The 11,018-nt window shown below is 58.3% G+C and overlaps 2 protein-coding genes across 5 annotated transcripts in view; one reads left to right on the top strand and one right to left on the bottom strand.

Annotated features, from left to right (window-relative positions):
- PTPN23 (protein tyrosine phosphatase non-receptor type 23) overlaps positions 1-1,177 on the top strand; it is a 15,286-nt gene extending 14,109 nt beyond the window's left edge. For 2 of the 3 annotated variants that reach the window (XM_015852708.2, XM_015852710.2), the window contains 3 exons: positions 124-262; positions 335-445; positions 519-1,177. In XM_015852708.2, the coding sequence (XP_015708194.1) occupies positions 124-262; positions 335-445; positions 519-1,043 (775 nt within the window). In that variant the 3' untranslated portion in view covers positions 1,044-1,177. The remainder of the gene's footprint in view (positions 1-123; positions 263-334; positions 446-518) is intronic. The other variant, XM_015852709.2, reaches the window with a different exon arrangement.
- An 86-nt stretch (positions 1,178-1,263) lies between these two features.
- The window catches only part of SCAP (SREBF chaperone), a 38,177-nt gene continuing 28,422 nt past the window's right edge, over positions 1,264-11,018 (bottom strand). For both annotated transcript variants that reach the window (XM_015852712.2, XM_015852711.2), the window contains 13 exons: positions 10,551-10,649; positions 9,912-10,130; positions 8,183-8,616; positions 7,541-7,735; positions 6,417-6,618; positions 5,989-6,104; positions 5,196-5,763; positions 4,627-4,712; positions 4,359-4,441; positions 3,746-3,912; positions 3,129-3,209; positions 2,711-2,917; positions 1,264-2,293 (listed from right to left, as the gene is read on the bottom strand). In XM_015852712.2, the coding sequence (XP_015708198.1) occupies positions 2,048-2,293; positions 2,711-2,917; positions 3,129-3,209; positions 3,746-3,912; positions 4,359-4,441; positions 4,627-4,712; positions 5,196-5,763; positions 5,989-6,104; positions 6,417-6,618; positions 7,541-7,735; positions 8,183-8,616; positions 9,912-10,130; positions 10,551-10,649 (2,703 nt within the window). In that variant the 3' untranslated portion in view covers positions 1,264-2,047. The remainder of the gene's footprint in view (positions 2,294-2,710; positions 2,918-3,128; positions 3,210-3,745; positions 3,913-4,358; positions 4,442-4,626; positions 4,713-5,195; positions 5,764-5,988; positions 6,105-6,416; positions 6,619-7,540; positions 7,736-8,182; positions 8,617-9,911; positions 10,131-10,550; positions 10,650-11,018) is intronic.

Genomic DNA, 11,018 nt, shown 5'->3' with positions numbered 1-11,018 from the left:
TGGGGTGGGGATGGGATGGGATGGGATGGGGATGGGATGGGATGGGGTGGGGTGGGGTGGGGTGGGTCCGTTCGGTGCCGTCGCGGTTCCGTTCCCTCCGGCCGCAGCTCCGTGTCCCCGCAGCTCTGGCGTGGGCCGAACCGGCGCGTTCTGCCTGTTGTATGCGGCCGTGCAGGAGGTGGAGGCTGGGAACGGCATCCCTGAGCTGCCGCAGCTGGTGCGGCGCATGAGGCAGCAGCGCAAACACATGCTGCAGGAGAAGGTACCGGGGGGGGCCGGGCTGGGGGTGGTCGCGTCCCGCTGCTTTGCTCACTGCGCTCCCACCTTCTTACAGCTGCACCTGAAGTTCTGCTATGAGGCCGTCCTGCAACACGCCGAGCAGCTGCTGCAGCGACACGGAGGGGGTGCTCCGACAGCTCCTAAAGCCAACAGCGCGTCCCCGAAGGTGGGTGTGGGGCGGTGTGGGGTGTGGGGGGGGACACAGGGGTGACCCGGGTCTGATGGAGCGTGTCCTTTAGCTGTACTTCCAGCAGGACCCGCAGGACCTGGTGCTGGGCGGGGATGTGCCCATCAGCTCCATCCAGGCCACCATCGCCAAACTCAGCATCAAACCAGCAGGAGGGGGGGAATTGGGGCCGGGCTGGGGGCCGGAGGTCGCCCCGGTGCCCAATGCGGCGGAGCTGCCGGTGCTGCCCGACAGCGAGACGGACGGACGGGACGGGACGGACGGGGGCTGCGGTGCCGCCATCCCCGAACCGGTGCCGGTACCGGAACCACCGGCTGAGGCCGAGAGCACCAACCACATGGAGGATTCGACCCCCCCGGCACCTCCTGCTGCCCCCCCAGCGCCCACGTCCTCCCTGGAGCTGCTGGCATCCCTCACCCCCGAGGCCTTCACGTTGGACGCGTCGCTGAAGGGCAAACAGCGCATGAACAAGCAGAACTTCCTGCAGGCGCAGACGGGCGAGGGGCTGCGGGCGCCCCGACCCAGCGATGACCCACTCAGCATGTTGGACCCGCTCTGGACACTCAACAAGAGCTGAGGGGGCTCAGCCCCAATCCCCCCATAGCAGCACTACAGCCCGCAGCTGTGCGGTCACACGGGCGGTTCAGTGCGGGCACAACTGACTTTTGCAGCTGTTTGCTACTAAAATAAAGGGTTCCGAATGGCACTGAACTGCGCCTCGAGCTGCTCCAGCCACAGCCGTGGGGATGAAGGAGGGGTGATGGGGGGGGGATGGGATGGCAGGACGGCAGCCAGGCTGGGGTTAGTCCGGTTTAATGGAGGTTTTTGTACAGATAGAAAACACGATCCGGTACAAAACTGCTGCCGCCGCAGCACAAAGCAACAGCGGCGTTAAGGCCACGCGGGGCGGGCGCTGGGGCCGGGCTGTCCTCACACCCCCACGGCTGCTCCCGGACCCCGCAGCGCTGCCCGACAATCAGCGGGGACGGAAGGACAGACATGGCGTCAATTGAGCAGAAAGAGCATCAGAAACTGCCGGGGATGGACCCACAACGTGTGTCCTGGGCACCCCCAGCGCCAGGAGCAGGAAGGTGCTACTGCTGCAAACGGGGCCCGGCAGCTCCCGCCCCCTCCTGCCAGAATAAATAACTATATACAGCATATAAATAAATAGGGCAGGAACTGCTGCAACGCAGCCGGCACAGCCCGTGCCCGGCCGGCGCCCTAAGGCACGTGGGGCCACACCGAGCACGGGGCCGTCCTGCCTTCAGCCTCCACCTGCAGGCAATGCTGCAATGCTGCAGCAACGTGCCCCTGAGCTGCAGCTCCACGCTCTGACCCGCTGCCTTCATTCTGTTCCCCCCAGCCCCATCTCCTGCCGCAGCCCTGCAGCTCCATCCCGCACTGGGACCGCATGGAACACACCAACCTCGGAGCACCCCACGCAGCGCAAGACACGGAGGCAGTGGGGCAACACGGCGCAGTTCACACGAGCAGAGTCGGAGCTGCGGGTGCGGGTCGGTCCCATCGCCGCATCCAGCTGCCCAGCGCTGCTGCCTGGCCCGCAGCTGCCGTCCGTCCTCAGTCCAGCTTCTCCAGCACCGAGGGCACGTAGACCAGGCTGAGCTCGCTGCCGAAGTTGCAGACGATGGCGGCGTTCTCCAGCACCAGGATCTGCCGCGCGGGCTGCGACTCGTTGCTCTTGCCCAGGTAGACGGTCTGCAGCAGGTCCCCGTAGCCGATGTCCCAGAAGGACACGCAGCCCTGCCCGCCCGTCACCAGCAGGTTGTCCGAGATGACGCCCAGGCTGGAGCCGCAGCCCATTTCCTGCAGGGAATTGAAGCAGGAGACGCTCAGCCCCAGCACTAACACGGCTTATATCATAGGATCACAGCATGGCCTGGGTTACAAAGGCCCTCAGTGCTCATCCAGTCCCAACCCCCTGCTGTGTGCAGGGTCACCAACCAGCAGCCCAGGCTGCCCAGAGCCACATCCAGCCTGGCCTTGAATGCCTGCAGGGATGGGGCATCCACAGCCTCCTTGGGCAACCTGTGAACAGTGCGTCACCACCCTCTGGGGGAAAAACTTCCTCCTCAGATCCAACCTGAACCTCCCCTGTCTCAGTTTCAAACCATTCCCCCTTGTCCCATCACTGCCCACCCTCACAAACAGCCGTTCCCTGCACATCCACACACTCAGTGGGTTTGCTGGGTTACCCTCCCCTCTTTCCCCCCCGCCACCAACCTGCTGGATGGAGTACAGTTTGATCCCTGAGCTGCGGTCCCAGATGCTGATCACGTCGTCCAGGCCACTGCTGATGACGCAGGACGTGGTGCAGGTGAGGGAGGTGACGTCCCCGCGGTGTGCGTACATGTGGCTCACCTTGCTGCCCGTCAGCACGTCCCACAGGCAGATGGCCCCGTCCTGCCCTCCACTCGCCAGCACCATCGTCTGTGAGGGGCAGAACCGGGTCAGGAACCACAGCACAGAGCAGCGGATCCACCTGGACCACCCAGCACTCCCACCCTCGCTGCTCTTCCCATGGGACAGTGGGTAAACCCACAGCAGGGGTCTCTGCTAACTCAGAGCAGCACACACCACCTTCTCCCCTGGCTCAGCAGCCACCATAAAGGATGCTCTCCTGGTTCCCAGCCCAGCTCACCTGATCCATGTACACAGCAGTGATGGCTCCTGAGTGGCCCTGCAGTGTGAACAGGCAGCACGAGTCCTCCAGGCGGAACACCTGCAGGTAGAGGGGAGAATCAGGGGGGAACAGGGACAGCACAGAGCACAGAGCCCAATGGCTCCCAGCCCTGAGGAAGGAGGGTCTCCCATATCAGAAGGCTGCGATGCTGCCACACTGAAACCTGCACAGCTCAAGAGCTGGGCACAACTTCTTGCCTTTGAGGGGGGCAGAGCACTGGGAGGTGGGGGATCTCCTGCTCTGGAGATATTCAAACCCACTTGGATGCTTTCCTGTACAACCTATTGCAGGGAACATCCCCTGGGGGGGGGTGGATGGTGGCAGCGTGGGATCTCCTGCCATCCCTTCCAAGTCCTACAGCTCTGTGACTGTGATCTGTTCACTGAGACAGCTCACACAGAGCTCCGTCATTGCTGCCATTGTAGCACTGAGCCCCAGCCAGGCAGATGAGCACAACTTAAGGACTGCACTGCACTAACCACACCACCCCTGCACACTCTGCCTCCCTGCACACACACACACACAAGCAGATCACCCACACCCAAATGCTCCTCGTTGAGGACGAGGCTGCTCACCCTCAGAGTGTGGTCCTGGCTGCCCGTGACCAGCCGTCCTGCCGCAGCCTTCAGGGCTGTGATGGGCTTCTGGTGGGCGCAGGACACGGTGTGGGTGAGCTGGCACACGATGACGTCGCTGCTGCTGAACACCGGGGAGGATGGGATGCTGCTCCTGCTGGGGGCTCCTGCAGTAAGGAAGCACAATAAGTCCTGGCTGCAGCTCAGTGTGTGGCTGATCACACCCGGAGGGGCACAGTGAGGATGCCTGGGGCTGAACTCAAAGAGAGCAGGGGCACCAAAGAGCTGAGCAAATCAGCAGCCCCTGCACAGCCAGACCTTGGAAGGAGTGAGAAGGGTGAAACTGGAAAGCACTGTGACTGCCAGTGCCCAGAGCAGACCTTGCTGAAGGGGTAACAGAGGTGGCAAAGAGCTGCAGGCAGAGCTGGCCCTAAAGCACATCTCCCACTCCTCAGACTCAGGCACTGCAGAAGAGCAGCACACAAAGTGCCCTCCCTCCACAGAGTGCTCCCAAGGAATCCCTGTCCTCTGCACAGCACAGATGTGCCATCCTGCAGCATGCTGGAATCATGACAAAGGCTCAGGACGGGGCTGTGGGGTGATCCCTGCTCACCTCGGAACTGCAGGTGGTTCAAGGACGTGTGTGTTTCCAAGGAGAAGAAATCCAAGGAGCCATTCAGCCGGGCAGCAACGATCCTGAGGGAGAGATGAGCTCGGTGAGCACAGAACTCCCTGCTGCCAGGGGCTGAGAGGACACAAGGGGACCCTCCCCATGCACAGCACAGACTGGGGCTGTGTGCCCTGCACGAGGGACACACCAGGTCTGTGCTCACCCCCCACGTCCTCCTCTTAAGGGAGCACCGAACATGAGCACGGGTTACCTGTTGTTCAGGAACACGAGGGCTGTGATGCCAGACTGACTTTCGTCGTTACTGCTGCGCAGGGTGCCCTCGATAGCATCCCACACCTGGAAGGAGGAAGGTTCTGTGTGATTCTGAGCTCACAGGGATCCCACAGGCAGAGCACGATGGTGGCCAAACCCTCCATGGACACGACTGGGTGAACTGTGTGAGCAGCAACCTGCCCAGTGCAGCACAACAACCTGCCCAGTGCAGCACAACAACCTGCCCAGTGCAGCACAACAACCTGCCCAGTGCAGCACAGCGTGGGGATCCCAGCGAGCAGAGGGATGTAAAGGTCACCCTGCCCTCTTTTTCCCCTCAGCATTACTTCTAATAAGTGGTGTTTCAATCAGTAACCAATGGGTGCCTTCCTTACTGCGCCCACAACCAACGCTGGTTGTGTGTTGAGATTTTCAGGGCACAAGAGGCATTTCTGTCAGGATCCATCCCATCCCATTCCCCTGCCCATTGCTGGGGGCTCTGGCCCAGCCCTGCACACTGCGGCTCACCCAATACGAGCCAGTAGGGAGCTGCCCTCCTTTCCTTACCTCCAGCTTGCCGTTACTGCGGCCAGCCACAATGAGGTTCCCCTGCAGATCCAGGCTCCAGACTGAGCTCTCCAAGTCTCCTCCCCATGAGGGAAGAGGCGACGACTTGTCAAACCCCGACAGGGACTCATCCCCCAGGCTCCTCCTGCGGCCGCCGCAGCCGCCCTCCTCACTGCAGCCCATGGAGCGGGCGGTGCTGCCCCCAACACAGAACCCAGCCTGGCTGTGTGGGGCTGAGAGGCCGCTGAAGTTGATGCAGTTGGAGGTGCTGTGCTCTTCATACACCTTCCCAACCAGGCTGCTGAAGTCGTAGCCAGTCTCCTTCTGGCGGCCGCCCACAGCACGGTGCCGCGGCTCCGACTCGGCCACCTTCACCTGCTCCGAGAAGTTGGTGTCGATGAGGGACGTGAGGTCTGGTTGGTCGCAGAACAGGGGGGGCTGGGGGGGGCTCAGCATCCTCTTCAGCTGATGGCTGCTCTCAAAAGAGTCATCCAGACCGTTTCTGCCATCCGGGCTGTGATCCCAGCTTTCCTGGTAGTCAAAAATGCCGCTGCTGTCTCTTCGTAACCTGAAAGATGGTGATTAAAGGGTCAGCTCTTCTGTTTTCATTGCCTCGGAAGGGCTGGCTGGATAGGAACGCCAAGGCCATAAGCCTGCCCACCTTAGAGACACAGATCACCAGCACAGCGATGGCTGCGATGGGAGCAGGGCTGCACTGAGGGCAGTGACTGCTGCCTCCTGGCACAGGGCTCTGCAGCAGCCTGCTGTGCACAGCTGGTACTGAGCCACTCACCTGGGCTTGGGGATGACAGTCAGGCAGTCTCCGGTCTGAGCATCCCACACGCGGATCTGCCCCACCAGGCAGCAGCTGACGAGCAGCATCCCATCGCTGGCCAGACATTCAATGTCCTGCCAAGGAAGAAAGAGCACAGCTCAGCGTGCAGCAAACATTTAACAGCTCCCACCTACCCACCAGCATAGAAAAGATTCAGTAGGCATTATGTATTGGGGATCTACAGCTGCCCCGGCAAGGAAGGCTGGATCAGCCTGTCTACAAAGAGATGGAATAACAGCGATGGCTAAAGCCTCACCCTGCTTTATCTATACAGAATTCACCCCAGCTCTCAGCCCCCAAGGCTGCATTACGCCAAGGCCTGTACTTTCAACACACCAAAGAGAGTAAAAGACGCCCTTCTCCTAATGGCTGCCCCCATAACATACCATGAGGTGACCCCTGAGAACCAGGGGGACGATCTCAGTTTCGGGTGGGGAGTAACCATAGTCATCACAGGGCAGGTCCCCCCTCCTCCTCCTGCTGTGGGAGAGCCCGTTCTGCCCGTAGTTCTTGGGGCACAACAGCCGGTAGAGGCAGAAGAGCAGCAGGACCAGCAGAATGCCCGAGGCCAGGCCCAGTGCAGCCACCCTGTGCAGGCACAGAGAGAACAGGTGAGACAAAGGCCCAGCTGCCCATTCCTGCTCTGTTTGAATGCACTGGGTTCTTCTCATAAGAGAACGTGCAGCAAGGAATACAGATGATCCAGCGCTTGGTCTAATAGCTGACTGCACTGAGCTGTGACGTGGTGAGCTCTGAGGGCCATTCTATGATCCTACAGCGCTTTGTGGAAAATGAAGGGATTTTTTACAGGCAAATGTTGATTTTAACGAGATTTCCAGCCTCTTCTAGAAGGAGAGCAGTCAGACAGAAAGAAAACTGAGGTGGGGAGCAGAGTAACAGCAGGTGTGCTGAACAAAGCCCAGGGAGAACACAGAGTGGGATGGAGAGCTGGGGGCTCCTCTGAGAGCTTCTCCTCAGTAGGAAGGGAAGTTCTTTGCTGCATGGGAGCTTTATGTAACACCCCATAAAGCACAGCTGAGTCACAGCCCCTATTCCCAAAGCTGAGTGCCCCTGCTCCCCAGCAACACAGCCCATAATAAGCAGTAACATCACTGTTAAAACCATCCAATTCCAATATACCACAATTCAAGGAGCACGGCTCACTGCAAGGCATTCAGCATGTGGCGATGAACACTTGCACACGTGTGTTTGCACACTGTTTGCTCACAGCCATCCATGTACACTGATGTGAGCCACCAACAGCAATGTGTGCTATGGGCCACACACACCACATCCTGCTGAGGAAAGCAGTGCAAGGATGAATTTAGGGCTGTGATAGCAGAGCTACAGTGCCCAGAGCGTTACAGGATTCTGCACTGAAGCTCCCTGTGGATTTTTTTGTTGTCTTCCTTTTTTTCCCCCACCAGGAGAAGAAGCAAACAGCCAAAGAGCAACCTGTGTCTCAAGAGAGTTAAGGATGGTCAGGAGGCTGCAGCAAGGCCTCTTTTACTTGTAAAGGGTGACATCCCGGTGCCCCTGCAGCCTGGATGATGTCTGGTCAGGCTGAGCTTCAGCATTCAACTTCCCAGCACTGGAGGACAAGAAGGGGTGGTAGCGGTTGGCCTCCTGGGGGTGCCGCACTTCCAAGGCCTCCTGTGGGTTCAGGTACAGCGTGACTGGGATCGCTGGGAGGATGCTGATGTACCTGAAGGGATGGAGGTGAGGAGAGCTTAGTGTCACCAGGCACAAAGACACAGAAACCCAACCAGGTCAGCATCTTCTTGCTACCCCTCAGCTCTTCCCAGCAGCCAAGGCAGGCTGCCCGCAGTGCAATGTGTTACTGTTGACCTCAAGGGGATCATGCTGATTTAAGAAGACAGAATGATCACAGTTCTCTGTACAGTGCAGGCCAGAAGTGATCACCATTTCTTCAACTCAACTGACCCTCCTCCTGCCGTATCATCCCCACCACAAACACATCATCATACATCATCTCACAGAATCCTAAACATCTTCATCCTGCCTGGGATGAAGGCAAAGAGCAAACAACACAACCAAGAGCACAGGAGAGAGACACAACAACCCCCATTCTCAGACAGGCAGCCCTGGACAGCTCGCCAGCACTGCACAGCAGGAGGAACAGCCGACCCACCTCTTGGCCAGAGTGATGTTGTAATAGCTGAAAAGCGACGGCCAGTGCCTGAAGGAAAGCTTCCTCCAAATCTCCTCATCCTCCACTCCCCAGGTGACCTGTGCTTCGGTTCCCAGCTCCGTTTGCCCGTTCCCTCTGCCCTCTGGTCCTTGGGCCCACGTGTGCTGGTTTGTGTCCAACCTGCCCAGGGTCTCCAACCCCGCCTGCTGCTCGCGCTGCTGGGTCTGGTTCTCTGACAGCTGAATGGGGTCCGATGGGAAAACCGACAGGTCGATCTTGGGGTCTCCAGCAGGAAGGACCCCTCCAGGAACGGGCATGGGGGGCAGGCCTGCTTCACCCAGAGGGCTCTGCTCGGTGACCTGCGATGTGAGGTAGGTGCGGAGACCGGCAGGATCCGTATAAACCAGAATTCCAATCCAGATCACTGTCCCAGCCTGTAGCGCGAGCAAGGAGACACAGCACTCAGTGCACAGCCATCTGCATGCAGCCCCTCCTGCCCTGGGAGCTGTCTGAGCTGATCAGTACATCCCAGCCCTCAGTGCCATTCTTACTGTGGACACTCATCCTTTAAGTAGATTGGGAGAGGTTGCACAGAACACTGAAGATGTGAGCACTGCTTTTCAGGGAGCTGCCTGACTCATCCTGATGGGAGGAACTCCGCTTGGCTCACTCTAAGGCACAGCAGGGAAGAGATTTCTCACTGATGGCTGAGATCAGCACATCTGCCATCCTCACACAGTGCTGGGGAGGCTCAGAGAAGGGCTCTGCTTTAACTCTGCAACACATGGCACAGCCATCCCGCTCAGACTATGCATTAGCTGGCAGCAACAGGTTGGGCTGTGGTTTGCAAAGCCAAGGAATGCACAGTCTGCACTGCTTCCATTACAGACATCCAGACCTGAGGTGCAGAGGACAAGCAGGAGCAGTGCTGTGTAACCAATGCAGTCACACCTGCAAAAAGGAGTGACTTAGGCTTTCATGGAGAGAAATATCTCCGTGCCTTTATTCCATTCTATCTGCAGGAACAAATGGGGCTTTGGCTCTGTAAATATCTTTTCTCTCCACTTTCACAGTCCTAGAAGTCTTTGCTCATATAAAAGCCTCGCAAGGCAAATATCAGGAACTTGTCTGCTACCACCCAAGCTCTGTGCAAACACGAAGCCCTGCGGCTACTGTATGCAGAGGGATGTTCTTAGAGAAGCTGTCCTTGAATTATTTACCACGGGGAAACGAAAGTCTTGCAGGGGAACAAAGATGCGTGAAAATCATAGAACCATAGACTGGCCTGGGTTACAAAGGCCCACAGTGCTCTCCCAGTTCCAACCCCCTGCTGTGTGCAGGGTCACCAACCAGCAGCCCAGGCTGCCCAGAGCCACATCCAGCCTGGCCTTGAATGGCTGCAGGGATGGGGCATCCACAGCCTCCTTGGGCAACCTGTGCCAGTGCGTCACCACCCTCTGGGGGAAAAACTTCCTCCTAAGATCCAACCTAAACCTCCCCTGTCTCGGTTTAACACCATTCCCCCTTGTCCTATCACTGCCCACCCTCACAAACAGCCATTCCCTCTCCTGTTTATTCACTCCCTTCACGTACTGGAAGGTCACATTAATGTCTCCCTGCAGCCTTCTCTTCCCCAAATACTCAGCTTTCCTTTATTCTCTCTCCCCTGGAAGCCCATTGGGGTTGGCTTAGTGCCCAGCAGGACATCAGGTACCACCCTGCAGCCTACCATGATGAGTCTCTGGGCCAGGCGTGTCCTGGCAAAGAAGTAGATGACCCTCAGCCTCTTTGGCAGGCGCAGGTTCCGGAAGGAGGATGGCTGCAGCGTGATGGTGTGTGGGGTTGCAGGCCGTATGGCTGGCTGCCTCTCGTAGCGCTGCGAGCGGCTGGCAGGCTTTGCTGGGGGCAGACAGGCTTCTGCTGGCAAACGCTTGTTCAGGTCGGCGAGCTGCCAAGAGAGAAGAACAATGTGATGGTCACAGTGTGCACAGTCAGACATCCACACTCACCTGGCCTGGATAAGTGCTGGCTCTGAGCTCCTACACGCACTCTCCAGCCAGTCTGGCCCAGCTTTACTCTGTCACACATGCTGTTATTCACACTCCTGTGGTCACCTGTCTGTGTCCAGCTCTCCTTCCAGCCCATTTATCCAGATGCAGCATGCTTACATACCTGGTCACCCACCTCCCCTCGTCCTGTTCCCAGCCCCACGTGTGTAACCACATGTGTCTCCCTGCCCCAGATCTTTTACCCCCCAATCCTTAATGCCTAAGAAAACAAAACCCACAAGGCATGCTTCCTTCAGTCCCTTCCCACCAGCAGAGAAGGAAGACCCAAAGCAGAGCCCCGTTCTAAGTCCCTCCCTTACCTCCATCCGGCGAATGTCAATGGACAGCACCGTGGTGAAAAAGAGCATCTGCAGAAAGAAGTCGGACACCAGGCCAACCACAGCAAAGAGGCAGAACTCCTGCAGACAGAACACAGGCATCAGCCACAGCAGGGAGCTACAGGGGCAATGGGAAACATTTCAGCTTCAGACAAAGGCAACTCGACTCAACAAAACCTTGTGCAGGGCACAGGCCTGAGTGTATTTCCTTGATAAATCCTATTGCCGGGATCACCAATAAACCCCCCCTCTTATTTTAAACTCCTCCAGGAACACGGGGAGCCCAGGAGGGGGTACAGTCACTCCCCAAAGGAAGACCACCAAAGGCCACGTATGATATGCAGCCACTCCTTCAGGCTCCAGCTAAACCACTCGCTTGGTTAATGCTTATCTGCTGGGTAAGTTCCAGTCCTGCAGCCCTGGAGAACTCCCATAGCCACTATTCGATGT

Source organism: Coturnix japonica, chromosome 2, assembly GCF_001577835.2.
Source record: "Coturnix japonica isolate 7356 chromosome 2, Coturnix japonica 2.1, whole genome shotgun sequence".
Classification (NCBI taxonomy): Eukaryota; Metazoa; Chordata; class Aves; order Galliformes; family Phasianidae; genus Coturnix; species Coturnix japonica.
This window is presented reverse-complemented; position numbering and strand designations above follow the sequence as displayed.